Genomic DNA, 27,457 nt, shown 5'->3' on the forward strand with positions numbered 1-27,457 from the left:
CATAATGAAAGCGAATGTTTCATAATTATCATCGTCATTTGATTGCACCATGACATCCAGTTCGACTAGACACAACTTATCTTCAACCTATGTAACCTTTCGGTACACATGCACAATAAAATTTTCAAAAAGGCTGGCTGTCGTTTTGATGCAAGATAAAGCTCGAGATCGAGTAAACATTGTTATCAAAAAGCCGACAGGGTCGCGTGGCTTTCCAAAGACTACTCGATTGCACAAAAGTGTCGTGAATTCGCTAGAAGCAGCTTGTTCGAAAATGTTCCGAAACTGTGAAAACATGCATTAGCATGTTGTAACGAGTCATCATCAATCTACAATCAAAACACAACAGCTTTTTCCGCAGACCGGTGGAGTACCTAACAACGATCTTATTACCGGAGAAAAAAAGAATGTCATCGTTGTAATCGACGCACATATCAAAAAATATTGCCGCACTATAAACGTACCAGATCCGCTGAGAGGGCTGTTCAGTCAATTAAAAATCGTGAAAGCAAATGGTTCGTAATCTACCCCGAAAAGTGTGCCAGATTTAATTCGTGAACTTCGAATCTTACGAGTGCTTGGTGCCGGTGACGTGGGAGTTTGGGATACTGAATGGAAGTGACCTGAATTAGTGCAGTTTGGTGTAGTTTTGTGAATACGTGAATTTTAGTTTAACACACATTGGCACTCAATAAGTAATATTGTGATTGATTTGAAGGGTGAAACTGTGTAATGACGTTTGAAGATTTCTGCGGAGGTCCCTTTTGGGTAAGTTAATTTGCTGCCCAATGGATTGCATAATAAATTTTAGTTCTGTCAGAATAAATCAGAAATTAAAATTCCAGGATGTGGATCAAAAAGTGTTCATATCACATTTCTAAAGACTAGTATCAGAATACTGAAGATAAAATCAAAATGCCCAATATTACTATCAGAAACCTCTAAAAAAGTGAAAAAATGAGTTTAAAAGTTTCTTCGAGAAAGTCCGCAAAATTAAAAATGAATATGTTTCATGACGAAGTGAAAATAACCAGAATAAAAAAAATAAAAAAGGAGTTCAGTAGAAGCCTGCCGGAATGCCAGATGTCGAATATTTTTTGGGCACTCACATTAAAATAATAAGAAACTAAGAAACATTTATTTTTTTGAAAACAGTGTTTTATTGTGAAACAGTAACACAAATATTCTATTGATTTCAAGAAAAATGATATAGTAATAGGATAATATAATGGTTTTGGAATGTATCGTTAATAATCGAAATCAAATGATTCATTTAGCCGCTAAAGTTTGCTATCCGTTACTATAGACCGTTCCGATAATTATAAATACACTTACGATCAACCGTAATTTCAAATAACGTGCAGTATTCAACCAAACGTTGGCTGCGTCCTGTTGTTTACATCCAAAAGAAACAGATGCTGTCATTTTTCCTAACATTTAGTGCGAAATTTTGAAAATGCGTGGCCTTTCTCCCGAGCAAAGAAAGCGAATCCTGACACTACCGGAAGTGGATTGATCGATAGCTCTCTAGGAAGAAACGTGCGAAAAAGTTTTCCTATACTAATTTTCATACAGATTCATGTACATACATATGTAATGCACCAATCAGAGGCACGAGTAATCCATATTAGGCAGGTTTAGCATTGTCTGGGGGCCTAAATTGAACAAAAAAAGTTTATTCTGGCTTTGTGCTGTCAAGTTTGCATTTTTCCTTGTAACGATTACCCACCTTAGCGTTAATGTTACTTTTTGTGTGTGGTTTTGCATGTGTGTTTGTGCGTATTTGTCTAATTGAAACTGCCGATGGACAATAACTGACGTTTGACCGAATCACGATTGATAAAACTGAATCAACTGCGAGGTACAGTAGGAAGTAGTCGAGTTTTTACGCCAAGCTATGCGAACAATCTGCGAGCAAAATGCATGTTTATTCGCATAAACTGGCGTTGCGGTTTTTCTGGATTAATTACCATGGGCAGACTCGTATAATCCACGGGCCTCTATTCGAACATCAATCTTCATAAAATTGACAGACTATTTTGTTGAAATTGTATCTCGATATGATTATTTGGGTTGAAATAACAAAAACGCGTTTTTCTCGCAATGAAGGTGTTGGATGTTACGTTAACTATGTAAACAGGGGCAGTATAACCGCTGCAATCAGGACTTTCTCAAGCGTAGAAGATTTGTTTGAGTTTGGCGAACCATCCCGCAAGTTTGTGAATAAGTTGAAAAATTCGAATATTTTGTAAACTTGACACTATTTTTTTTTTATTTATTAAGACTACATACTGTCAGATAAATTATTGAATAAAATTAAAATTAAAATTAAAATCTCCAGCCCTCCAACCTTGGACCTTGATTAACTTTGGAGTACATACCTACAAGCGATAACAGTTCCCTATATCCTGGAGATCAAACGGAAAATTGCGTCACTAAAGAATAATCAAGCCGCATGTAAGAACAGGTTACCGGCAAAGCTCTATAAACATGGCAAATAGGCACTCCACTGTGTAGTTTCCAGGATTGGAGAGGAAAAAAGAGAATGAAGGAGTTATATGCCTCATCCATAAAACGAGCGATCGGCTACGATGCAATAACTACCGTGGCATAACGTTGATAAACGCCGTCAAAGTCCTCACAACGTGCCCCCATCACGTCTTAGACTTCAAGACAGCGTATAATACAGTCGATTGAGGCCAGCTATGGCAAATAATTCACGACTACGGTTTTTCGGATAAACGGACACGACTTATCAAAGCTACCTTGAGGGTTTCGACAAGAAGATGGACTATCCAGTACGATGTTCATCATTGCTCTTGAGGGTGCCATCTGACGAACGAGCATCGATACGAGAGGTACGATTTTCAACGAAGATAGACAACTCATAGGCTTGATAGACGACTAGTAGTTCTCTAAGGACTTGAACTCGTGACGCTGCTAATGGATTATACGAGTTAAACCCCAAAGGGTTGCTCGGTGTTTTTAAAAAAGCTACTCAAAAACTTCACTACTCAAACAAAACTAACTTTATTCATTCTAATGACCCTGTGCACAGTGTTTTGTTTTGCCGTTTTCGTGCGATTAATTAAATAGCGTTTCAAATGCTGATTATAGCCATAACGTATGTTCGGAAAAGTTTTAAGATATTCAAAAATGCATCGTTCGATGTGGGAAGATGAGTGAGTGATCAATTCACCTCAAACTTAGATAGAAAATTTACTTCTCCATCAGATTGAGATAGACGTATGGTGTCTTTGGCAAAATTGTAGGTGATTTTGAGTTGAGAAACTTTGTAGAAGACATCATGTTTCTATCTCTTACATATCACAAGCAAAATAATGTTTTCTATGAAGAGGCACTGAAAATCTCAACTAACTTTTTTCTCAAATTTTTCGAGTTTTCAAATCTTCTACAAAGTTATCAAGAATCCAAAAATGCATGTTTATGCTGAACATTATTTCGACATATTTGGACATATTTCGATATTTTTGAAGAATACTTTCTACTCAACCATCTCAAAATTACGCAATTTTACGCAAGTGGCATGGAACGATAAAATAACTATCTTTAGACTTTCAATTAAAGGTGCAAGCTTTTGTATGTAAGAGTATGTAAACAGCCTTTTCGTCTGTTTTTCAAAGCTATTTCATGCCGATTTTTGTATTCTCTATTCTCTCAAAGATTACACGACTACAGGTTGTTCCTCAAACATACAAAGAAACAAAACCCAAAGGCTGTTTAAAACTAGCTGCTTTGATAAAAGTTCGAAATTAAGAGTCATTATGATAAAAATACTATTTATTTAGTACAAATATTACGTCAAATTTCAAATATTATGCTCCAATTACTCATTTATATACCTTTATTTGTACCTTTATTGGATTGTATTCGGCAATTGAAGGATGTTTTCCAGAGACTGGAAGTCGCAAATTCGGATTTCAAACTGAAGTATGGAGTTGATTCCTGGCCTCTGAGCATCATCCCGGGCAGGGCAAATTTGTTTGTGAGGCCCTCTTTTCTTAAAACATTTAGAGGTAACGTTCTGGGAGGTGACAAGCAAAAAAAAGGTCGGCCCAGGACTAGGGGGGCCGAGGCATTTGCCCCCTTCCCCCCCCCCTCAATTGGGGCACCGTGAGTGGTCTTTCTATAAGAAAATTAGCCAGAGAACAAGGTATAAGTGTCGGAGCAGTTCAAACAGCATTGCGGAAGTATTGTGAAGAGTGCACATTTACTGATGCCCCAAGACGTGGTAGAAAACCCGGACCTGTTGATCTCACAATGGACAAAAAGGTTAAGGAATACTACGAGCGGCATCCTTCAGTATCAGTACGAGATGTGGCGAGAAAGCTTGGAACCTCGGCGAGTAACGTTATGCGTGCCAAGGGAAGAATGGGTCTGCAGACCCGTCGGAAGCAGAAGCAGCCAAAACGAAATCCCAATCAAGTTGAATCTGTGAAACCGAGAGCTCGGAAGCTTTATGACAAACTTTTGACCAAAAAAATGGGGTGTGTTATCATGGATGACGAAACCTACATAAAACTGGACTATAAGACTCTGCCAGGAACGCAATTTTATTATCACCGAAGGGAAAGGATGTCCCTGGACCAGTGAAAGCCATTTACACCGAAAATTTCGGCAAGAAGGTAATGGTTTGGCAGGCCATTTGTGAATGTGGGAAAATATCTCGTCCATTCATTACGAATGACACAATGAATGGTAGAATTTACGTGAAAGAGTGTTTGCAGAAAAGGTTGTTACCCATGGTTAAGCAGCATAACAATCCTCCAATCTTTTGGCCCGATCTTGCTTCCTGCCATTACTCTAAGGATGCACTAGGGTGGTATAAAACAAATAATGTCACATGTGTCCCAAAGGAGATGAATCCTCCAAACTGCCCTGAAATTCGCCCTATTGAAACTTTTTGGGCTTTGACTAAGGCAAAGCTGAGGAAATATGTCAAACCAGCGGACAATGTTGAAAAATTTGAAAAAGATTGGCTTAAAGTGGTAAAAATGGTCGGAGAACACACTGTGCAAAAGCTTATGAGTAGTGTTAAGAGAAAAGTTAGAGAACTCGCGTATCCTACGAAAACTAATCCCAACTTGAATTGAAACTGAAAAAAAAAAACACTTATTATCTATATTTCAGGATAACATGACCCGAAAAATCCTGTATTTTCTGTTTTATTCAAGAAAGAAGATGTATTTATAATTTTCGGAACAGTCTATAAAGATAGCAGTCAGTCGGTATCAATAACAAATTCCTAGTTGCATCATTCGGTCTGTGAGGGACTCATGTCATGCACTGCAATTAATACCTTAGTCACCTGTGTACGTCATCTAACTTTGAATTTTTTTTTTCAATGTCCACACAGGACGACAGCCTAACATGGCGATCAGAGGATCCCGATCTAACATTCTGCTTCCAAAGGATAATTCTGCAATGGGTTCCCTGCTTCTTCTTGTATGTGTTTTCCGTCTACGAAGCGTACAGGCTAGCAACGAGTCACTATCGGGACATCCCTTGGAATTGGATTAATTGCTCTAAAATTGCTATTTCATGTATTCTGATGATACTTTCGTGGATCGATTTGGGAATGGTTGTTAACGAACAAACGGATGTGTTTGACGTTCAAATACTTGTAGCGATCTTCAATGCGATAGCTTATGTAAGTTCTTATCTACCCAACTATTTCATCTCAGGCTAATCATTCACATCGCTCTAGATCACCACCATCGTGCTCTATTATTTCTTCCGTAAGTACGGCATTCGTACCTCCGGAACAATCTTCATCTTTTGGTTCCTCAAGGCGTTCCTCGGAATCGTACAAATAAGAACGGAGGCAATAAACCATGCACAACGGGACTCCCCTATCGGCTCAAGTGACACCGTGGTCTTCGCCGAGTATCAGTTCGTCAGTTACACTCTACAGTATTCCCTCATCTGTTTGATGGTCCTAATGGAAACTCTACCGGATCAAGCGCCACGCTATAGCGACTTCCCGAAGAAAAAAAATCCTAGCCCGGAATTGAATTCAAGTTTTATCGTAAAACTACTATTCCTTTACTTCGATGCGTTTACCTGGCGAGGATTCCGCAAACCATTGACCGATGACGACATGTACGATCTCAATCCGGAGAACACCTCACGCGAATTAGTACCGCCGTTCGATAAGTACTGGTACGAGAGTGTCGAGAAGGCACGACGTAAACAGATGGCTGCCGATAAAAAGGAAGGCAAAGTTAATCTTACTCAAAAACCATACGCAGCAACTAATGGTTCGATTCTACCGGCGATGATTAAAGCGTACGGTGGACCATTCTGGTTCGCTGCTATGCTACAGTTTTGTTTATCTGGACTGCAATTTGCCTCACCTTATCTTATGCAGTGAGTTACGAGACGCCAGATTGTAAGCCTTCTAATTTACATAGAACTGTATTTTTTTTTCAGAGAGCTGATGGCCAACATCGCGATCGATGGACCCTTCTGGATGGGCATGCTTATCGCTTTTGCACTCTTCGTAACTGCCTTACTGATAGCTTTGTTCAATGGACAATACTACTTGAACACAACCGTGGTCGGATACCGCATTCGAACGGGACTGATCAGTGCAATTTATCGAAAAGCATTGCGTATTTCCAGCTCAGCGAAAAAGGATACCACGGTTGGAGAAATTGTTAACTTGATGGCCGTGGACGCACAACGGTTCTTCGAGTTGATGCCATATGTGCATGTGCTGTGGTCGGCGCCGTTGATTATCGCGTTATGCATTTACTTGCTGTACGATATTCTAGGTCCAGCTGTGTTTGCCGGGCTAGCGGTTATGGTGGTGATGACTCCCATTACTGGATACATAGCGGGAAAGATGAAGAGCCTTCAGGTGCAACAAATGCGCATCAAGGATGAACGAGTCAAACAAATGAACGAAATTTTAAGCGGTGTTAAAGTGCTCAAGTTGTACGCTTGGGAACCCAGTTTTGAAAAGCAAATTATCGACGTACGGTTAAAAGAAATTAAGATTCTTAAAAGTGTGGCATACTACAATGCGGCTACCTTCTTTTCTTGGAGCATGGCACCGTTCCTGGTTACGCTTGCCTCGTTCGCCGTCTACGTTATGGTTGACGAAAATAATGTCCTTGACCCACAAACTGCATTTGTTTCGCTAGCGTTGTTCAATGTTTTACGATTCCCACTCGCTTTGTTTCCCATGATGATCACGTTCGCGATGCAGGCTTGGGTGTCAATAAAACGAATAAACAAATTCATGAACAGCGAAGAGATAGATCCAAACAATGTGACTAACAACCGAAGCGAAAATGCACTGTTAATTAAGGACGGTACGTTCTCCTGGGGAGATGAGACACCAACGCTGAAGAACATCAACTTAGCTGTGAGCAAGGGAAAACTTTCCGCGGTAGTTGGAAGTGTCGGAACAGGAAAAAGTTCACTGATATCCGCCTTGTTAGGAGAGATGGAAAAAACTAAAGGCACAGTCAATACAGATGGGCGAATTGCGTTCGTGCCGCAGCAGGCGTGGATTCAAAATGCGACACTTCGAGAGAACATTCTGTTCGGGAGAGGATTTGATGCTCAGAAGTACGATCGTGTGCTTGAAAGTTGTGCTTTGAAACCTGATCTGGCTATGCTTCCTGGTGGAGACTCAACGGAAATCGGTGAAAAAGGAATTAACCTATCGGGTGGACAAAAGCAGCGTATTGCCTTAGCCAGAGCAGTGTACGCCGATGCGGAAATCTACCTGTTCGATGATCCTCTCAGTGCAGTTGACGCTCATGTCGGTAAACACATCTTCGAAAAAGTAATTGGACCACAAGGAATGTTGGTTGGTCGGTCACGGCTCCTGGTCACTCATGGAATATCCTTCCTACCGTACGTGGATGAGATTTTCGTCATGAAGGATGGAGAAATCTCCGAAAGTGGTACCTACAAGCAACTGCTCGACCAAAAAGGTGCATTTGCAGAATTTCTCAGTCAACACATACAAGAACTGGATGAGGAAGATGATGAGCTGCAAATCATTCAGGAAGTTTTGAACGACGATGTCATTCGGAATATCGTCCAACGGACACAGTCTGTTCGATCGAATAGGTCCAACGAAAGCGGTGGAAGCAAACGGAGAAAGAAGATCAGCCGTCAAGAATCTCGCATGAGTAACAGACCGCAAGTGCCACAAGCTGCTGCGGCAGTTGGAACTGTACTGATCCAGAAGGAAGAATCCGCCACTGGAGGAGTTAGTTACTTAGTCTATATGAAATACTTCAAAGCAATAGGATGGAATCTAGCATTCTGGTCCATTTGCTTCTGCATACTTAATCAAGCATCGGCATTATATGGCAACATATGGTTAACCGATTGGTCTGAGGATCCTAAAGCTGCCACCGATCCGTCTGTTCGTGATATGTATCTTGGGGTTTACGGTGGCCTCGGGGGATTACAGTCGATTGCTTTACTGATTGCATCGATTACTCTAGCACTCGGGTGCCTGAACGCAGCCAATAGAATGCACAACAATTTGCTGGAAAGCACACTACGAATGTCGATGTCTTTCTTCGACACCACACCACAAGGTCGCATCATGAATCGCTTCTCCAAAGACGTAGATGTAGCAGATAACACCCTCCCCAGTTCAATTCGATTGTGGTTGCAGATGTTCTTCAATGTGGTTGGCGTGTTCATCGTGATCGGCATTTCCACACCAATCTTTCTAGCAGCTGTGCCGGTGTTCCTCATCATTTACTATATAATTCAAAAACTTTACATTGCCACCTCTCGCCAGCTGAAACGACTGGAATCCGTCACCCGAAGTCCGATTTACTCACATTTCGGCGAAAGCATTACTGGGCAGTCGACTATTCGCGCCTATGGCGAACAAAAACGTTTTACTGTTGAATCTGAACAACGGGTGGACTATAACCAGTTGATGTCGTATCCTAGTATAATTGCGAATCGATGGTTGGCGATACGGTTAGAGATAATTGGGTCACTGGTAGTTTTTCTCGCAGCATTGTTTGCCATGCTAAGTCGTGATACTATCGGATCCGCTACGGTAGGATTATCAATCACGTATGCACTAAATATTTCCACTGTCCTGAGTTTCCTAGTGCGGATGACCGCTGAAGTAGAGACGAATATCGTAGCCGTTGAACGTTTGGAAGAATACACTGTATTACCTCGAGAAGCAGATTGGAATAAAGGAACCGTCGATAAATCTTGGCCTGATCAAGGGAAGGTAGAATTCGCTGATTATAAAATTCGTTACCGGGATGGTTTGGATCTTGTTATCAAGGGCATTTCATTGAGAGTCGAAGGTGGAGAGAAGATTGGTATAGTAGGCAGGACGGGTGCAGGCAAATCTAGTCTGACTTTAGGATTGTTCCGTATAGTAGAAGCGGCTGGAGGAAAGATTGTAATCGATGGTTTGGATATCTCGCAGATGGGACTTCATCAGTTGCGAAGCCGTCTCACGATAATACCTCAAGATCCTGTGCTGTTTTCTGGATCGCTACGTATGAATGTGGATCCGCTCCGAAGCTACTCGGACGACCAAGTTTGGAGGGCTCTAGAGTTATCTCATCTCAAATCATTTGTAAAAGGATTGACGGCAGGTTTAGAGCACGAAATAGCAGAGAATGGTGAGAATCTATCTGTTGGTCAACGGCAGCTGATTTGTTTAGCGAGAGCCATCCTTCGAAAAACTAAAGTTCTCATACTGGATGAGGCAACGGCGGCAGTCGATTTGGAAACTGATGATCTAATTCAGGTTTGTTTTACCTTCTTTATTCGTAGAATGTGTTCGTAACTTGAGTATTTTACAGAAAACAATTCGATCGGAATTCGCCGATTGTACCATTCTGACCATTGCCCATCGACTGAATACAATTTTGGACTCGGATCGAGTATTGGTGCTCGACAAGGGCCTCGTAGCTGAATGTGATAGCCCGCAGAAGCTGTTAGCCGACAAAAACTCTATATTCTATGGTATGGCGAAGAATGCGGGAATCGTGAGCTAATCAAATCAGAGAGCTAGGGATTGGAATCTCGACTGGGAAAATACAGCGGTATATTTTCGATCCTTCATCATGTATGGAATACGCGGGCCAACATTCCGGTACATCGTAGATTAGGTTAGAGGCTAATAGTTCAAATATTTTGAATTCATTCGTGCTGTATATATTTCATTCAATAAATTTAAAAATAATAAATATTGTTGTGTATAATCTTGACAGCTCTGCTCTACACACAGATACTGCGTAAGGTACTCAAGAAAATGAGAAAAAGCCCAAACTAACAAGTTAGCATCACAAGAGTTTATTACGCCGCCATCGGCCCATTATATCAATTGACAAGATCAACAAGTGTACAGCTTTACCTTTATTCGGCACTTAGCCTGAAATGTGACGACACTGGTCGCATTCCTGTCTCTATTTTCATTCGTGCTCCCGACTTTCCATGACCGCCTGCCTTGATGCTGAGCAACGCCACTGTCTTGTGGTGCCAGCTATTTCCGTTGATTCCGCTTACAGGCAATCTGCGTCGCATCCGCCTTTCGAGGTAAGCCGTCGCTAATTCCAGCTCGGGGCGCTAGTGTGTGTCGCATGCCAGCGGTTCCTCTGCCTCAAACCTAACCAATCACTGCTGCCGTTGAGTCGATAGCGTGTCCCCTTGAGCACCGATGAATAGCGATGAACTCCGTCAACGCTCTCCTGCGCTGTCTGGTTGCACCGACTCAGGAGGTATCTCACCCGGTCGGTTAGCACCGTATGGCCGACCGTTTATTGCCGCACCGTGTGCCAACAGGAGGGCTTCCGCTCTCCACGTGTCCGTCTTGCTATCGTCACCAATGTACCAAAGTGTTTGCTAAGCAACCTTCCACCGCCCCGATTGCTACTTCACCGACAAAGCCTTCACCGAAGCCACGCGATGATTTCTTTCCAGCACACTAATTAAAGTCCAAAATCGCGCAGGAAACAAAAGCCCTGAAATGACAGTATCGTGAGTGCCTGTCGGGTATGAGGATTCGTATTTGCTCACCTCACGCGGAAGGCTTTTGATTACTTAAGCTTGACTAGCGGCTGCTATTGTCCGGTCGTGCTTCGACTTGCCGAACTGTGGCTCGTGCCTTTAACGAATCTCTTTTACCTTCTTGTGATTTGCTGATTGTGTTGATCACTCTCTATTTTCAAAGTGTAGGCACAACTCTTTACTACTGGTGAATGACTTTTAAAATGGATGTTTTGGTCCTGATTCGACCATACTAGCAAAACTATTCTGCGATCAAACACGGACGTGGCACTCTCGAACTCTGTTATTCGTCGTAATGATCAGACGGAAGTGCGTCCAGTGCGAATAGCAGACACGAATGATAATGTGGTGGCAAGAAAATTTGGGCACTGATTCTCATCTGCAAGCGAATTCTCCCTACTGCCTTAGCTCTTTTGCTTCCGCCTTTTTGCACGTTTGCTTATTTGTACTCGAAACGTAGGTGTTGAGCTGACTTTTCTGCTGCATGATCTGTCGAGGGGCTTGATGAATGGCGATAGCAAATTTCAGTTGCCAGTCTTAGGTGATGCGTGTTTGCACTTACAAATGTGCATAAATTTTGTACTACCACAAACAAATTTATACTAAACATAACAATATATTTATTTAACAAATAAATTCGCATTTTTATTATGTTACGTTCATTTTGTTTGATTGAGCATTTTCAGGTCCATCATTTTCAATGCCTGCGTTCTCTTGAAATTCCCAAAATTCACTGGTTATTGCAGAACATGTGAGCCATTCAGGCTCGAAGTATTTCTTCCACCTGTCAACCACCTCGCTCCACGTTGTTGCACATGCTGTCTTGAGGCACATAGCCTCTGCGAGATTGGTGTACATTCTCATGAAATTTCCGCGTATCACTGGCACGGTACAGCTACTTCAGCTCCTCATATTTACGATCCTCTTGCTGGCGCTTCTTTCGTCTGATAATCGTAATCTTTTTTTTTTTTTTTTTTTTTTGTTAATAGGGGGGAATGTTTGTAATGATTTATTTATGTACTAATATCTATTCAGAATTAGTATTGTGTGTTCTGCCACAAATGGTGACATTTCAACACTATTATATATATGTATTTGTACGCTTTTTTTATATTATTGAATGTTATTAGCTTTCGCAGTTAAGTTAATGTAATTGTAGGAAAATTATTAAACCTACTTGTCAAGGAAAAAAAAGGAATAAAACAAAACTTAAAATAAACTTAAAACTATCTTACTGACTATAAAGTGAGCTAATCGTTGCAATTGAGGATTGCAACGATTTTTGTCGGAATTTGCTGATAATTTGGCTTGACATATTTTCTAATGTTTCTACATTAGTGAGCCTATGTAGCTCGTTTGTGCTAAACCAGGGAGGACGCTTCAAAATCACTTTCAAAAGTTTATTCTGAATCCTTTGAAGTGTCTTCTTCCTGGTTGTACAACAACTTGTCCAGATGGGAACTGCATATAACATTGCTGGCCTAAAAATTTGTTTGTAAATTAACAGTTTATTCTTGAGACAAAGTTTAGAATTCCTGTTGATGAGAGAATATAAACATTTGATATACTTATTGCACTTTGACTGGATATTTTCAATGTGCTCCTTGAAAGTAAGATTCTTATCATAAATTAGCCCTAAGTATTTAACTTGATCAGACCAATTTAAGACCACACCGTTCATCTTAATAACGTGGTTATAGGTGGGTTTGAGAAATAAAACTCTTGGCTTATTAGGAAAAATAATTAACTGTGTTTTAGAAGCATTAGGGGAAATCTTCCATTTCTGCAAGTATGGAGAAAATATATCTAAACTTTTTTGTAGCCGACTGCATATAACACGAAGGCTTTTTCCTTTTGCGGAAATGCTTGTATCGTCACAAAACAGAGATTTCTCACAACCTGGTGGTAAATCAGGAAGATCAGAAGTGAAAATGTTATATAAGATTGGGCCCAAGATACTCCCCTGAGACACATCAGCTCTAACAGGCAATCTATTAGATTTGCCATTTAGATAGTTAACCTGAAGAGTGCGGTCAGTTAAATAACTTTGTATCATTTTTGTAAGGTAAAGCGGAAAACTGAAATTTGACATTTTAGCTATTATACCTTTATGCCAAACACTGTCGAATGCCTTTTCTATATCTAGAAGCGAAGCTCCAGTCGAATAGCCTTCAGATTTATTAGTTCGAATCATATTTGTTACTCTAAGTAAATGATGAGTAGTGGAATGCCCATGGCGAAAACCAAACTGCTCATTTGCAAAAATTGAATTTTCATTAATATGTGTTATCATTCTATTGAGAATTATTCTTTCAAATAGTTTGCTAATAGAGGAAAGTAAACTAATTGGTCGATAACTTGATGCCTCAGCTGGATTCTTTTCGGGTTTTAAAATTGGAGTGACTTTGGCGTTTTTCCATTTCGTAGGAAAATGTGCTAGTGCAAAGCATTTGTTAAAAATTTTTACCAAGAAATTTAAAGAGTTTCCGGGAAGTCTTTTAATGAGGATATAGAAAATCCCATCATCTCCTGGTGCTTTCATGTTTTTGAATTTTTTGAGAATAGTTCGCACCTCATTCAAGTTTGTTTCCAATACCTCTTTAGAAAGAAATTCTTGGGTGGTGATCTGATCATACTTTTGGTTTACTTCATTTTCAATAGGACTTACTACGTTCAAATTGGAGTTATGAACGCTCTCAAACTGCTGAGCAAGTTTTTGAGATTTTTGTTCATTCGTTAGAAAAATGCAATCACCATCTTTAAGGACTGGAATGGGCTTCGAAGGTTTCTTAAGAACCTTCGAAAGCTTCCAGAAAGGTTTTGAATAAGGTTTTAGTTGTTCAACTTCTCTCATGAAATTCTCATTTCGCAAGAGAGTGAATCTATGTTTAATTTCCTTTTGTAATTCTTGAAAAATAATTTTCAAAGCAGGATCACGAGATCTTTGATATTGTCGTCTCCGTATGTTCTTCAAACGTATAAGAAGTTGAAGTTCACTGTCAATAATTGGTGCATTAGATTTCACTCGAGCCTTAGGAACTGATAAATTCCGGGCATTGAGAATTAAGCTGCTAAAATTATCTAATGCTCTGTCAATGTCAGCACTATTTTGTAAAATAATATCATCATTCTAATTTTCTTCGATCGTAGAACGATATCTATCCCAATTAGTCTTGTGATAATTTAACACAGATCTAGTGGGATTTAAAATAGTTTCATGGGAAATAGAAAATGTTATGACAAGATGATCAGAATCAAAGTCAGCATGAGTTAATAAATCACTGCATGAATGACTTTGATTTGTTAGTACCAAATCAATTGTAGATGGATTCCTAATAGAAGAATAACATGTAGGACCATTTGGAAATAAAACTGAATAAAATCCAGCCGAGCAATCATTAAACAAAATTTTTCCATTGTAATTGCTTTGAGCATTATTCCAAGATCGATGTTTCGCATTAAAATCACCGATGATTAAAAATTTAGATTTATTTCTTGTGAGTTTTTGTAAATCTCCCTTGAAATAATTTTTTCGCTCACCAGTGCATTGAAAAGGCAAATACACTGCGGCTATAAATAAAATGCCAATACTTGTTTCAATTTCAATTCCCAAACTCTCGATAACTTCGGTTTCAAGATGGGGTAAAACACGATGTTTTATTCGACGGTGGATAACTATTGCAACTCCACCACCGGCAACATCAATTCTATCAAACCTATGAACTATATAATTTGGGTTCTTTTTTAGTTTAATATTTGGCTTTGAAAGCGTTTCAGTCACAATTGCAATATGCACATCGTGGACTGTTAAAAAATTGAAAAATTCATCCTCTTTCGCTTTAAAAGAGCGAGCATTCCAATTTAGAAAATTTACAGCATTATTTAAAATCATTGCTGAATTTCAATTTCATAACAATATTAGTAAATCAATACTGGCTGACTTTTCAGCACCAAACACGAATGGTTTGTTACTGTTTGAATTTGAAATGTTACCTGTAAGGACACTGGCATATGAACAGCCTGGTGTTGCTTGAACAGGATTTTTTGTCTGAAATTTGTCATCTGAATTTAAATTATTACCTACAGACACACCTGCTAATGAAAGTGCTGGTGATGCCTGAACAGTATTGAAAGTCTTTTGTATACCCACATTGACAACAGGATGCTTAGAATTCCTACGTTGTCTGGAAGCAATAACTTTTGACCTTACAGGACAATTAAAAAAATTAGATTTGTGATTTCCCCCACAATTTACACATTTGAAACTATTAGTGGTTTCTTTCACGGGGCAGATATCTTTCGTGTGACCAGTGTCACCACAAATCATACATTTTGCTGCCATATGGCAGTTTCGAGTTCCATGACCATAGATTTGACAATTCCGACATTGAGTAAGATTATAGATTTCTCCATGTCTCTTGAAATTTTCCCACTTTATTCGCACGTTAAATAAAACACGTGATTTTTCCAAACATTTCAAATTATTTACTTTGGTACGATCAAAATGTACTAAGTAATTTTCCTGGTGTATTTCAGTTTGATTTATTTTGGCATTTGCCTTTTGTTTCATCAAAATTACTTGGTTGGGAGCAAAACCAAGTGATTCTGACAAACATTCTTTAATTTCCTCAATAGTTTGGTCATTTGAAAGACCTTTCAAAACAGCCTTAAACGGTCTCTCGTTTTTGGCATCAAAAGAATAAAATTTATACATCTTTTCAGTCAAATACTGTAAAAGATGTTTATGGCCATCAAGAGATTCGGCCAAAATACGAACTTCGCCTTGGCGGCCAATTTGAAAATTAACTTTTACATCCGACAGAAACGATGAAAGCTCTGATCGAAATGCTTCAAAATTTGCTACAAATACCACAATAGGTGGAACTTTAACCTTCTTCATAACGGCTTTATGCTCAGTATGAGAAGTTTGAATTTCTTGATCCCCAACGGAAGAAAGAATATCATACCTGTTAGTCGAAATTTCAGTGTCACTTGGAGGAGATGCCTCACGTTTCCTTGAAGCCGCATCAAAACGAGATTATAGAATTTAATTAGAAATATCTCAAACCAAATTACTCACTAAACACTCGTTAACGTTTAAAACAAATTTATTACTTTGCGTTTCAACAGGTAGTCTTTCAAGAAGATTGCCTGTTGAAAGCGAAAAACAAAATTTCAATATCTCTCGGTAGACTAAGACTTAGCCTCGAGCTGTTGGTAGAATGCGAACGTACTGTAGGACAGTTCAAGTCGTAATCGTAATGATGTTTCTCTCGCTTTTGTTCTCTTTCGTTGACCTGCCCAGGCATATCGCCCAGGTCCGGTTCTTCTCATTCACCGCTGCCTCGCACTCCCCGTCATACCAGTCGTTTTTTTCACTCGGGGCTATGCGAAAGCGCCAAGCTCCTTCACCGTGGGTAATACCGCTTCGAGTTGTTACGCGTATTACATCGCAGCCTGGGAGTCCCGGAGCTGTCTGATGTTGAGCCGTGGTGTTCGGCGATGTCGCGCGTGCGTGGTATGCGGTCGACAGTTTTGAGCGCAAAGATACCGCAACTAGGTAGTTGTCCGTGCCAATATCTGCACCGCGATTGGTGCGTACGTTTGTAATGTCTGTGCAGAACCGGTCTTCAATAAGAACATGGTCAGTTTGGTTTGCTGTACGTTGATCAGGTGATCTCCAGGTGGTTTTGTGGATGTCCTTTCGGGGAAAGAAGATACTTCGGACTGCTAGTCCTCGAGGAGCTGCGAAGTTGACGCATCGCTGGCCGTTGTCTTCTGTCACAGTGTGCAGGCTGTGCGGGTCAATCACCGGCTTGTATATGTTTTCCCAACCGATCTGAGCTCTCATATTCCCAATGACGATTTTGTTGTCTCTACGTGAGCAGCTATCGTTAAGTTCCTCAAACTGTGCGTAGAACGCTTCTTCCTCTACATCGGGTCTTCCTTCGTAAGGGCATTGCACATTGAGGATAGTGTATTTCTAGAACCAGCTTTTTATTCTCATCCAACACAACCTGTCGCTGATCGCTTGCCACTTGATCATACGACTCCTTCGGCATCCTTCCCAGCACTAAAAAGCCTAGCTCATTGGTTGTGCCGCCGCCCTGCGGCCATAAATCCTCCGTACCTTCTCTGCAAAGCTCCTGGAGCGCAATGATGTCGAAGTGGCGCGGTTCTAGCTGATATAGCAGAATCCGGCCGCCTCCCGGGGCGCACAGAGAAAAGGCATTCATGTTCATTAAAATAAATTTGAAAATCGTGTGTAAAAATTTGAATCAAAATACGTTATAAGATACCCTAACGACATCTGTCTTGTAGTGCCCCAGTTGCACTGCATAAATATTACTGTTTCTTTATCGATATCAGTGCTTAGTTTGTCAGTAACGCGAGCGCCACATAGCGGGAGCTTTACCACTTACTGTTAAATGACGGTTGCAAGTTTTTACACATTCTTTGAAAATAAGATGAACGACTGTTTTCTGTGCAAGGCGTTGAGCTCCCCCTCGCCGTCCTTATTTCGTCGCCTAGGTCGTTACCGATTGTTCCTGTTCGTATTCAACTGTTTTGATTGTTCGTAGGAGAGGGATTTATTCATTGGCATAGTGCAAATTATATTTGGCTTGTATCTAATTAAACTTGAAGTGAAAATTTGCCAATAAGATCAAAACCTTGCATCGCCCCGTTTACAGTGTTTATGTGCTATCTCTTTTCAACGAATGAAATGTTGTATGGATTAAACGAGTGTGTGAAGGCATACATGCATGTTGCCACTGTACTTCCATTTAAAGAAAAGTCCAAAAACGATGAAAACAACTGGAAAAAGAAGAGATGAAAGCTAAGTATACGTTTTGTCTTGTCTGTATTGTAAAGTGATATTTTGATGCTTGTTTCTAGTTTTACTTTATGTGAGAAAACAGATACAGAGAGATTTTGATTTCATCATTGAAATTGTGTGCGTGGTATTTTTTTCCGCAGGGTTTCAGTAACAAGTTTTATTTTTGTCCACAAAGTGTTAGTGTGGTTCGTGGAGTTTGGAGTTCTGTTTCTCAGGAATCATATGCTTTGATTTTTTGATTGTTCTAGCTTTTGACCAGTTGTTTTACATAATTTGTTATATTTATGACTAGTTCGGCACTTTGTCAATAAATTTAAAAATATATTCAGGCTTATATGTATATTTGCTTTTATTAAATTGTTGAGGCTTTGGAAGCATGGAACATTGCCAATTTTCATATTTATTAGGCGTATTAGGCGTACATTGTTAAGAGATAATCGACGTAAACGCCGAGTTCCTGCGCGTATGTGTCGGCCGGAGGGATTAAAGCGGTTGTTCGTAACGCTTCGGTGTAAACGCGTATTCAGCCCGGGCGAGTTTTGCTGAGATATGGACTTCCGGCGTGTGGTGATTTCGCGAAGTGAACCCAGATATTTCATCATATCTTTCTTATCTTCATCAACGTTAAGTCGGAGACTGCTCGCGCGTTGCATCTAAATTATTACATCGGAAATCGAAGTAGATTTCGTTCAGTCGATAAATATTATTTCAACCCCCGCGTCGGTACCTTCCATGAGGTCGTATTATCTTCAGATGGATCAACAACGCGCAATAGTTTTAGGTATAAAGAGCATCACCTTACGAGGAGATATACGGTAATTTTAAGTTGTCTCGGTTTAGTCAAAAATCCTGTATCCTCGCGTACGTTTTATTGTTGCGGTGTTACATTGTCAAACTAAATAAGTTCGAATCACACTATGAATATCGTGGCGGATGTAATAAACTTGTAGACGCGGCACTTGTTCTGAAGAACCCGACATTAGCGCATCGTTTACCAAAACGAACCCTGCTGTATACCTTCCTCTTTATCCAACATCCCAGTGATTTCTCGTGGAAGTGCAGAGGTGTTCTCGGCTTCCAATAAAGCGAGTATCACGTCAACATATTCCTATACAAACTCCTTCTCTGACCTGCATTCGGATGCGGCTGGCGCTGGTATTGCCTAATATAAAGATTTAGGACACCTGTTTTTACACATTGAGGATGCATGTTGGTCCCAAACATCATCTGTTGGTTCTTTGTGTAATTACAGCTGATCTGGCAATAACGGAGTAGCAACCGCGGGCGGTCAATCATGCTCATGCTCAACTGTTTTGATTGTTCGTAGGATTCAAATTTTTCGGCATGCTGCCTTACTAGAGCTGCGGATGCTTAGTCTCGCGACGGGGCTGCCGTCCTGGGTGTAACTGGTGAGACACCGCATTTCATAATTCTGCCGTCCGCACAGAATCAGATGCTGTTTGAGCCGCCCCTAACATGATGAACAGACGCTCAGACAAGCTGCTCTCCTAGCAGCATACGCCTAAAAGCCTACCGGTTCCCCGATCTTCCCTTGGTTACTCGTATCCCAGTCGGTACCACGTATTATGGTTTGGACCACACTGAGGTCTATTTAATGCCAACTAACAAGAATGCACTGCTGGTACGCACTGTCCAGCTGTTAACAAACGTTGAATGAAAGGCAAGGTTACGTCTTTACGTAGACACCGAGTTATTGAACGACCCCTTACCTCTGCTTCACCACGACCAAGGCTTGCGTTATTATGTCACCGAAATCCATCCAGCACCAGAAGTATTCGAGTGTTTAAATAGGTATGTAAAGCAAAGCCTTGGTGGTGCAACATTCCGATTCGGAACTCGAGCTTCTGTTTATTTATACACAGACTTTGCAGCCAACTGTTTAGTGTACAAGAAAATTGCGGGGCTAGCGCTACACGCAAAAGTTCAAGCTAACATCAACTGATGTGTCCTCTTAAAACGACATTAAATGCTCTGGCTTTGCACAGCAAATGTGTCAAAAGGATTACGCAACAGTTGCGTAATGAATACATTGCACAGTGGTACAGAACGACAATTTAGGCGGACATGGGGTTTTCGACGCGATTTTGTGATTTTACAGCAATACTTTCCACGGAGAAGTTGCTTTTTATATATAGGTCTATATATACACTTGAATGAAAATTAGGGTGGTCCTTAAACCTGCAAAATATAACAACTAAAATACTTATTTACGAAAAAAATGTTGAACTATCTTTGGCAAAGTTGTAGATCACTTGATATTAAGCAATTTTGTAGAAGATCACTTTTTTGTAGCTCTTGAATTGACTGAATTAGAGGAATTCTGCTTAGGGTGGCTCTGAAAAAACAGTATTTTTGCTCTATTATTTTTATTTCAAATTTCTCAGTAAAGTTGAGTTCAGATAACTTTTATAACTTTAAAAGACGCAACTTTTGGTTGTTAAACTTTGAAGATATTTTTTTCACGGGTGAAGAGTTATTAATGTTTTAATTTTTGAAATACGTTTTTTTCAAAAGTTGATATCTCTGAATGAGGCAAATGAAAACAATATCTTCTGGTTTCATTAGGAAGAGCAATTCGTGTACTTTATCATATGAAAAAATTGGAGATATACTTCTTCTTGAAATTCAATAAAACTAATTTGAATCTGCTAACTTTTGTTGAAAAAGTAAAAATTTTTCATTTATAGTTTATTTATTTGGTAAAACTACTGTACATATAACTTCGCACATAAAACCACCTATATCTCTCAAATTGACTGATAGAGTGTAACTTTGCCTGATGGATCCACGATTTTTCATATACAAATATATATTTTGCTTCATACTTGCAACCAATTTCTCAGATACAAAAGACAAGTATTTGTCGCAGTGGCACTTCTGCATAATGCTCTCCAGGCATACGAAAAAAAAAGTCCCAGCATAGTTCTTTCTGTTTAGTTTTTAAAACTTCCATTCTGTCGCCAATGGCAACCTTTACATATTACATATTGAACTTTGCAACATATCTTCACTTTATAAGTTACATCAGTGTCAGTGGCGTAGCGTGACTAGGTGACACCCGGGGCATAAAATTTTGGGTGTCACCCCCCTAAGTCGCAATAATAATTATATTACAACCAATAAGAGAAAATGCATATAATTTTCGTGAGTGTCACCTCTGAAGCATGGTAATTGATTATTATTTTCGCGGATGTCACACTTCTAGAAGTGACACGCATGAAAATATTCGAATGGATGTCACCTCAGACCGCCGCCTCCACCCCACCACGCTACGCCAGTGATCAGTGTTTTTAGTTTTTAAAACTGTAACTTTTAAAGTGAATATATGATTACAAGTTCAACACGCATCTAGTGTATAGAGTTAAAAATAAGTTTATATATGAAAAATCGCGGATCCATCAGGCAAAGTTACACTCTATCAGTCAATTTGAGAGATATAGGTGGTTTTATGTGCGAAGTTATCTTGACTAAGCTTCTCTATAACTTTACCGAAAAATATGTACAGTGGTTTTACCAAATAAATAAACTATAAATGAAAAAATTTTACTTTTTTGACAAAAGTTAGCAGATTCAAATTAGTTTTATTAAATTTCAAGAAAAATTATATCTCCAATTTTTCATATGATTAAGTACACGAATTGCTCTTCCAAATGAAACCAGAAGATATTGTTTTCATTTGCCCCATTCAGAGATATCAACTTTTGAAAAAAACGTATTTCAAAAATTAAAACTTTAATAACTCTTCACCCGTAAAAGATATCTTCGTAGTTTAGCAACCAAAAGTTGCGTCTTTTAAAGTTCTAAAATTTGTCTGAACTCAACTTTACTGAGAAATTTGAAATAAAAATAATAGAGCAAAAAACTGTTTTTTCAGAGCCACCCTAAGCAGAATTCCTCTAATTCAGTCAATTCAAGAGCTAAAAAAAAGTAGTCTTCTACAAAATTGCTTAATATCAAGTGATCTACAACTTTGCCAAAGATAGTTTAACATTTTTTTCGTAAATAAGAATTTTAGTTGTTATATTTTGCAGGTTTAAGGATCACCCTAATTTTCATTCAAGTGTATATATAGACCTATATATAAGAAACAACTTCTCCATGGAAAGTATTGCTGTAAAATCACAAAATCGCGTCGAAAACCCCATGCCCGCCTAAATTGCCGTTCTGTACCACTGTGCATTGACAGAGATCGAAATCAAATTGTATAATACACACAAAATAGTAGTGTTTCGGTAGACTTCGGTTTTGGGCAAACGATCAGTTTTGGGGCGCTCAAAAAACCGCTGGTTACTTTCGCGAGTCGGTGCGTATCAAAGGCTCGTGCATCCCCAATCACCGTCAGCAACCGTCAGCAACAGCAACAGCCAATAGCGAGCCTCGTTGCAACAGAATTTACTGACGCTGGTGCCAGTAACGTGGAACCGAATGCATATGAATAAAACCAGAGTCGTCGTTAAATGCAAAATGTTTTAAACAAATCTAGTGTCTTTTTATTTGTTATTGATTCGATGATGTTTTTGAATTACCGGAACTATGATAGTGAATCGATCAGTTCATATTTGCATTAACCTAGTCAATACCAAGATCATCAGTATTGATTACTGCTTGCACTACTTTAACGATAGCAGCATTCTGAAAAACATTACCAATACCTGTACAAATCATCATGGCAATAGGGTAGGTGTTCCAGTAATGGAGGGTCTAAGCACCAGTGTTTTTCAAAAACGAGAATATCAATATTCATATCGCAAATATCCAACACATGTTACTTTGGTGTAATTGGAAATATCATAAATTGTCATGCACAATTACAGTTTGTATATGCTATAAACAAAATATGTATGAAAAATGAATAATTGTGAACCAATCTTATGTACTAGTGATGGAGGCAATGTTCCTATAATGGTGGAAAATGTGCCAGTAATGGTGGTAGTCGCGATTTTGTTTTTTTTTTTTTTTTGAGCTCTAAGATAGCATTCTAGACCTCTTCCTTCACCGTGGTTAAAGTCTATCATAAAACAAGCAAAGCCTTGGTGCTACATTCTGATTTGGAACTTGACCTTCTGTTTTTATACACGCTGCGGTTCTAGCTGGCGAGACATCAACCGCGTTCGTAACGTAGGATGGACTGAAGCAGGGGGATGCGCTCTCCAACCTACTGTTGAACATCGCTCTCGAGGGTGCAGTACGAAGAGCAAACGTCGAAAGAAACGGTACGATCATCACGAAATCTCACATGCTTCTTGGCTTTGCGGACGACGTCGATATCATCGGTATCAACCGTAAGGCCGTGGAGGAGGCTTTCGTACCTTTTAAGAGAGAAGCAGCGAGATTGGGACTTGTCATTAACTCTGCCAAAACGAAGTACATGGTAGCTGGCAGAGAGCGTGGGAGTCCCCGTGGTGTTGGTGCTGAGGTGGAGATAGATGGGGAACGATTTGAAGTGGTTGACGAATTCGTTTATCTTGGTACGCTTGTGACATGTGACAACGATATGAGCCGTGAAGTGAAATGGCGAGTTGCAGCTGCGAACAGGGCTTTCTACGGACTGCGTAACCAGCTAAGGTCCCGTAGTTTGCAAACTCGCACAAAACTAGCGCTGTATAGGACGCTGATACTCCCGGTGGCCCTTTACGGACATGGAGCATGGACGCTGAAGGAAGCTGATCGACGAGTGCTCGGAGTTTTCGAGCGTAAAGTTCTGCGATCAATACTTGGCGGTAAACTGGAAGACGGAGTGTGGCGCAGACGCATGATACACGAGTTGTACCAGGTATACAAACATGCTGATATAGTGAAGGTAATACAGCGGGGCAGGCTTCAGTGGGCTGTACATGTAGCCAGGATGCCGACGAGAGAGCCGCCAAAACTATCTTCAGTAGAGAACCAGGAAGAGGCTGTCGACTCCGTGGTAGGCCTCGCACGCGGTGGATGTGCGCGGTGGAAGAAGATGCACGATCTGCTGGTGTACGGGGAGACTGAAGAACGGCTGCCCAAGACAGAAGAAGCTGGACATCTTTAATTCGTTCGGCCCTGGACCGGTGAACGGTCCGTTAGCCAAAAAAGTAAAGTAAAGTAAGTAAGCGCTACGATTCTACTGACACTAACAGTCTTCTCACGAGCCGAGAATCGAATCTACGACAACTGGCTCGCTAGGCCAGCATCGAACCTCAAGACTAGCTGAGAGATAGCATGAGCCGTGATCATTATTCGCTTTGAGTTTAAAAAAGTTTTGAAAAATGAAAAATAAATACTCCATTTTCCACTCAGACGAAAACGGATCGTTGACTTAGGTATCCCGTAGTGCCTAGAAGCACCGTAAATCGTTCTTTCACCGCATTTGATGCTTTCTAGGAACTCGCAGATGGTTTCTTCGGTGTACGAACGAGATACCTGGTGACGTTTCTCTCTTTTGCTGCTGCATTCTGAAAAAAACAGGAGAGTTGTGTGCAAAGTCACGACCGCAAGGTTGAAGTAGAATACTTTTACAAGAAAGATAACCCGACTGCTTGCATGTCAGTCATTTTTTCTAGTAAATAAACGTTGACTAATCAGATCAATCGAATTTCGCGCTTCAACAAGGATTGACCATTTTCAATAATATAGTAAGTTGCTTGTCATGGTTGGGGCTTGACAATTTTTAAATTTTGAGATGAAATTTTTTTGGATGTCGTGCTCATGACTGAACGAAAAGATAATTCAGCACGTTCTGAGACACGGAGATAAAGTAAAATTTATAACTTTTACAAATTTAAAAATGTGAATTAATTCATTAGAAAATATTAACTGTTCAATCAAGTTTTTATTTCATCCTGAAAAGGACAATTTGTTGTTCATTTAAGTATCGGATGAGATGCCGATCACATCTTTGCGTTATCACTGACAGTGTGAATGAAATATTCCTTGTGATAAAATAAACAGTGAGAAGCTGATTTAACACTCAAAACTAGACGGCTCACGTGTTGTTGAAATGAGTCAACTGTACATTGAATGCATTTACTAGTGCCCACTACCGCACAGAGACTGCATTTCACTAAAGTGCTTCACTGCATCAGCCGCTATCGATACCGAGATCCGCTGCAACTAGTGCGCTATCCATAGTCATGCCACAGTTGTGGCCGCTATACGCTGCCATTGGTATCCACTGTCCCTGCATCAGCTAGCCCAGCTGCTAACGTTGCTGAAATCCGCTGCAACTAGTGCGCTATCCATTGCTATGCCACAGCGGTGGCCACTTTCCGCCATCGCTGGTATCCACTGCACTGCTAGAGCTGCTGCTAAGGGAGGACGACTGCTGGTGTCGCTGTCTAGAACTATTTCGAGCGGCTTTGACTGAAACAGGCTCTTTTATAGGCCAAATAGCATGTTTAAAATTGCAAGGTATATGATTCTGTCGACCGTGCTTGGAAAGCAATAATATAACAACAAATCAGAGGTCGAATTTTTCGTTTTGACAAGGCTTGACTATTTTCAATAGTACAATAGTGTTAATAATAAAATTATAATTTAATTTTTTTTTTTGAAGAATTTTAGAAGATTTTCCAATCTATTGCTGCAAGAACGAAGGAAATCCATCGAAAACTAACCGATTTATTAGCATTTGAAATTGGACATATTTTTCACTTTTTTCGGTTTTAGATTTTCATTTCACATCCCTATGTAGCCGAACTTCCTGAGAGAAGTATTCTACTTCAAAAAAGCATGACTGGTAACAACCACTGGTGCAAAGTAAAATAGAAGCTTACCAATGATGTTAAAATATAAGAATAACGGTAAGTGGATTGTATTGAGTAAACCAGAATCAAATTTACACACGAGAGTAGCTCGCGCACCACAGTTTGTTTACATCTGCTCAGTTACAAACCTAACCTCAAATGTTGGCTGAAGCACTACCACTATTACTGAAACAGGGGTACTGAAATTGTTCCTATAGTGGAGTTTCAATTTATTCAGTATTTTGATGATTATTTGTGATTTTTTCGATGGATTATGGTAAGAAAAATAGTTAAGAACAGTTCTACAAAGACTGTTGCCACAGAAATCGCGTTACAAATTTCGTAAGAAACTTGCAGTTTTTTAACTCTCGAATGAATTAATAAATACGAAGTGTTTGAATGAGATTTCAAGCCAATATAGTTAACCTAATCGTAGACATATTTCCACAGAATCAATACAAATTATCTGATAATATAAAATTATCCCGAAAATTGTCTTAATAACGCTAAATTCTGGTATACCACCACTACTGGTACACCCACTATTACTGGCACATCTACCCTACATTGAACATTCGCTAGAGCATCAAATGCGTTATGAACAACACACATTCGTTGTACTGGTTTCGAAACATACAAAAGATGCTCTAAAAAGACGCAATATTGATGTGGTTACGCACAGTCCAACTTTTACGTTTACGATCCTACTGACACTAACAATCGCAGCAGACGCAGTCGCGGTCATTCAAAAGGAGTACATCGCGTAGCCATTAGATTATTTTCGATATTTATCGGCCAAATGAAATCTACTCCGATTTGCGACGGGCTTTCGTAAAAAAACGCGCGCCTAGTCTCTAGCTAATCGGCCACCGTAAAAAAATAAATAAATGGCTGGGTAGAACGTCGCGAAGTCTATCTAATTAACTGGTTCCTTCATCTCGTGCTTGTTACAAAAATCATAATGCGAGGAAAAAAATTTAAACCATATGATAACCACAAAAACGCAAAGCCCGGCTCTAGATACATCCGAACGTCGGGCCACCACAACCACAACCACTTTACTCTTTCCTACAGACCCTTTCTCTGCAGATTCCTGCACCGTTTCAGCACAAGAGGAGAAAACTACTCATCTTTTGTTACTTTCCGTAACCAATCCTAAAGTATGCGACACCGGCTACCAGTTTCTCCATACAATGTCCACGACGCACAGTGAGGCCGTTTTGAAAAAAGACGGTCAAAAGTCTTTTCTCACTTTTTCTTACATTTTAGGGGTTTGGTTTCTTCGAAAGAATTGTTCAGAATACTGATTAAAGTATTATACGAGATATTCAATTTTTATCTTCGGCAAAGTTGTAGAGCTATCGGTTTCATGAAACTTTGCCGAAGACACAAAATTCCTATGTCTTATCTCTGAAGAAATATAACCGTTTTCTTCAAAAGACTACATGAAACTAGTTTTAATGTAGTCTTTTAAAGAAAACGGTTATATTTCTTCAGAAATAAGACAAAGGAATTCTGTGTCTTCGAAAAAGTTTCATGAAATCGATAGCTCTACAACTTTGCCGAAGATCGAAATTGAATATCTCGTAAAATAAAAAAGTTAATTTATCCAAGTGCGATACTAGCTATTGAATGCATTGAATGGAAATGTCAGATAATTCTAATAAGTATTCTGAACAATTCTTCCGAAGACACCAAACCCCTAAAATGTAATTAAAAGTGAGAAAAGACTTTTGACCGCCTTTTTTTTTAAACGGCCCCACTGTGCGACGATCGAAATCCTCCTTTTACATCAACGTGTTGCATTCACAACAAAACATCCTCAGCTGCGATTCTATCA

At 39.7% G+C, this 27,457-nt stretch overlaps 1 protein-coding gene across 1 annotated transcript; it reads left to right on the forward strand.

Moving 5' to 3' along the window:
- The first annotated feature begins 251 nt into the window (after positions 1-251).
- Positions 252-10,179, forward strand: LOC129728732 (multidrug resistance-associated protein 1-like). Its single transcript, XM_055687188.1, has 5 exons — positions 252-768; positions 5,378-5,671; positions 5,729-6,390; positions 6,454-9,781; positions 9,837-10,179. The coding sequence occupies exons 1-5, from the start codon at positions 733-735 to the stop codon at positions 10,029-10,031; spliced, it is 4,515 nt and encodes a 1,504-aa protein (XP_055543163.1). The 5' UTR covers positions 252-732; the 3' UTR covers positions 10,032-10,179.
- Positions 10,180-27,457: the final 17,278 nt, after the last annotated feature.

Source organism: Wyeomyia smithii, chromosome 3 (genome assembly GCF_029784165.1).
Source record: "Wyeomyia smithii strain HCP4-BCI-WySm-NY-G18 chromosome 3, ASM2978416v1, whole genome shotgun sequence".
NCBI lineage: Eukaryota > Metazoa > Arthropoda > Insecta > Diptera > Culicidae > Wyeomyia > Wyeomyia smithii.

What these genes read in the sequence shown, in the direction of transcription:
- LOC129728732 (XM_055687188.1), top strand. Translation starts at nt 733, where the DNA reads ATGACGTTTGAAGATTTCTGCGGAGGTCCCTTTTGG. An exon ending in TCTTCAATGCGATAGCTTAT is followed by an intron (nt 5,672 to 5,728) that starts GTAAGTTCTTAT and finishes ACATCGCTCTAG; the next exon opens with ATCACCACCATCGTGCTCTA. An exon ending in GCCTCACCTTATCTTATGCA is followed by an intron (nt 6,391 to 6,453) that starts GTGAGTTACGAG and finishes TTTTTTTTTCAG; the next exon opens with AGAGCTGATGGCCAACATCG.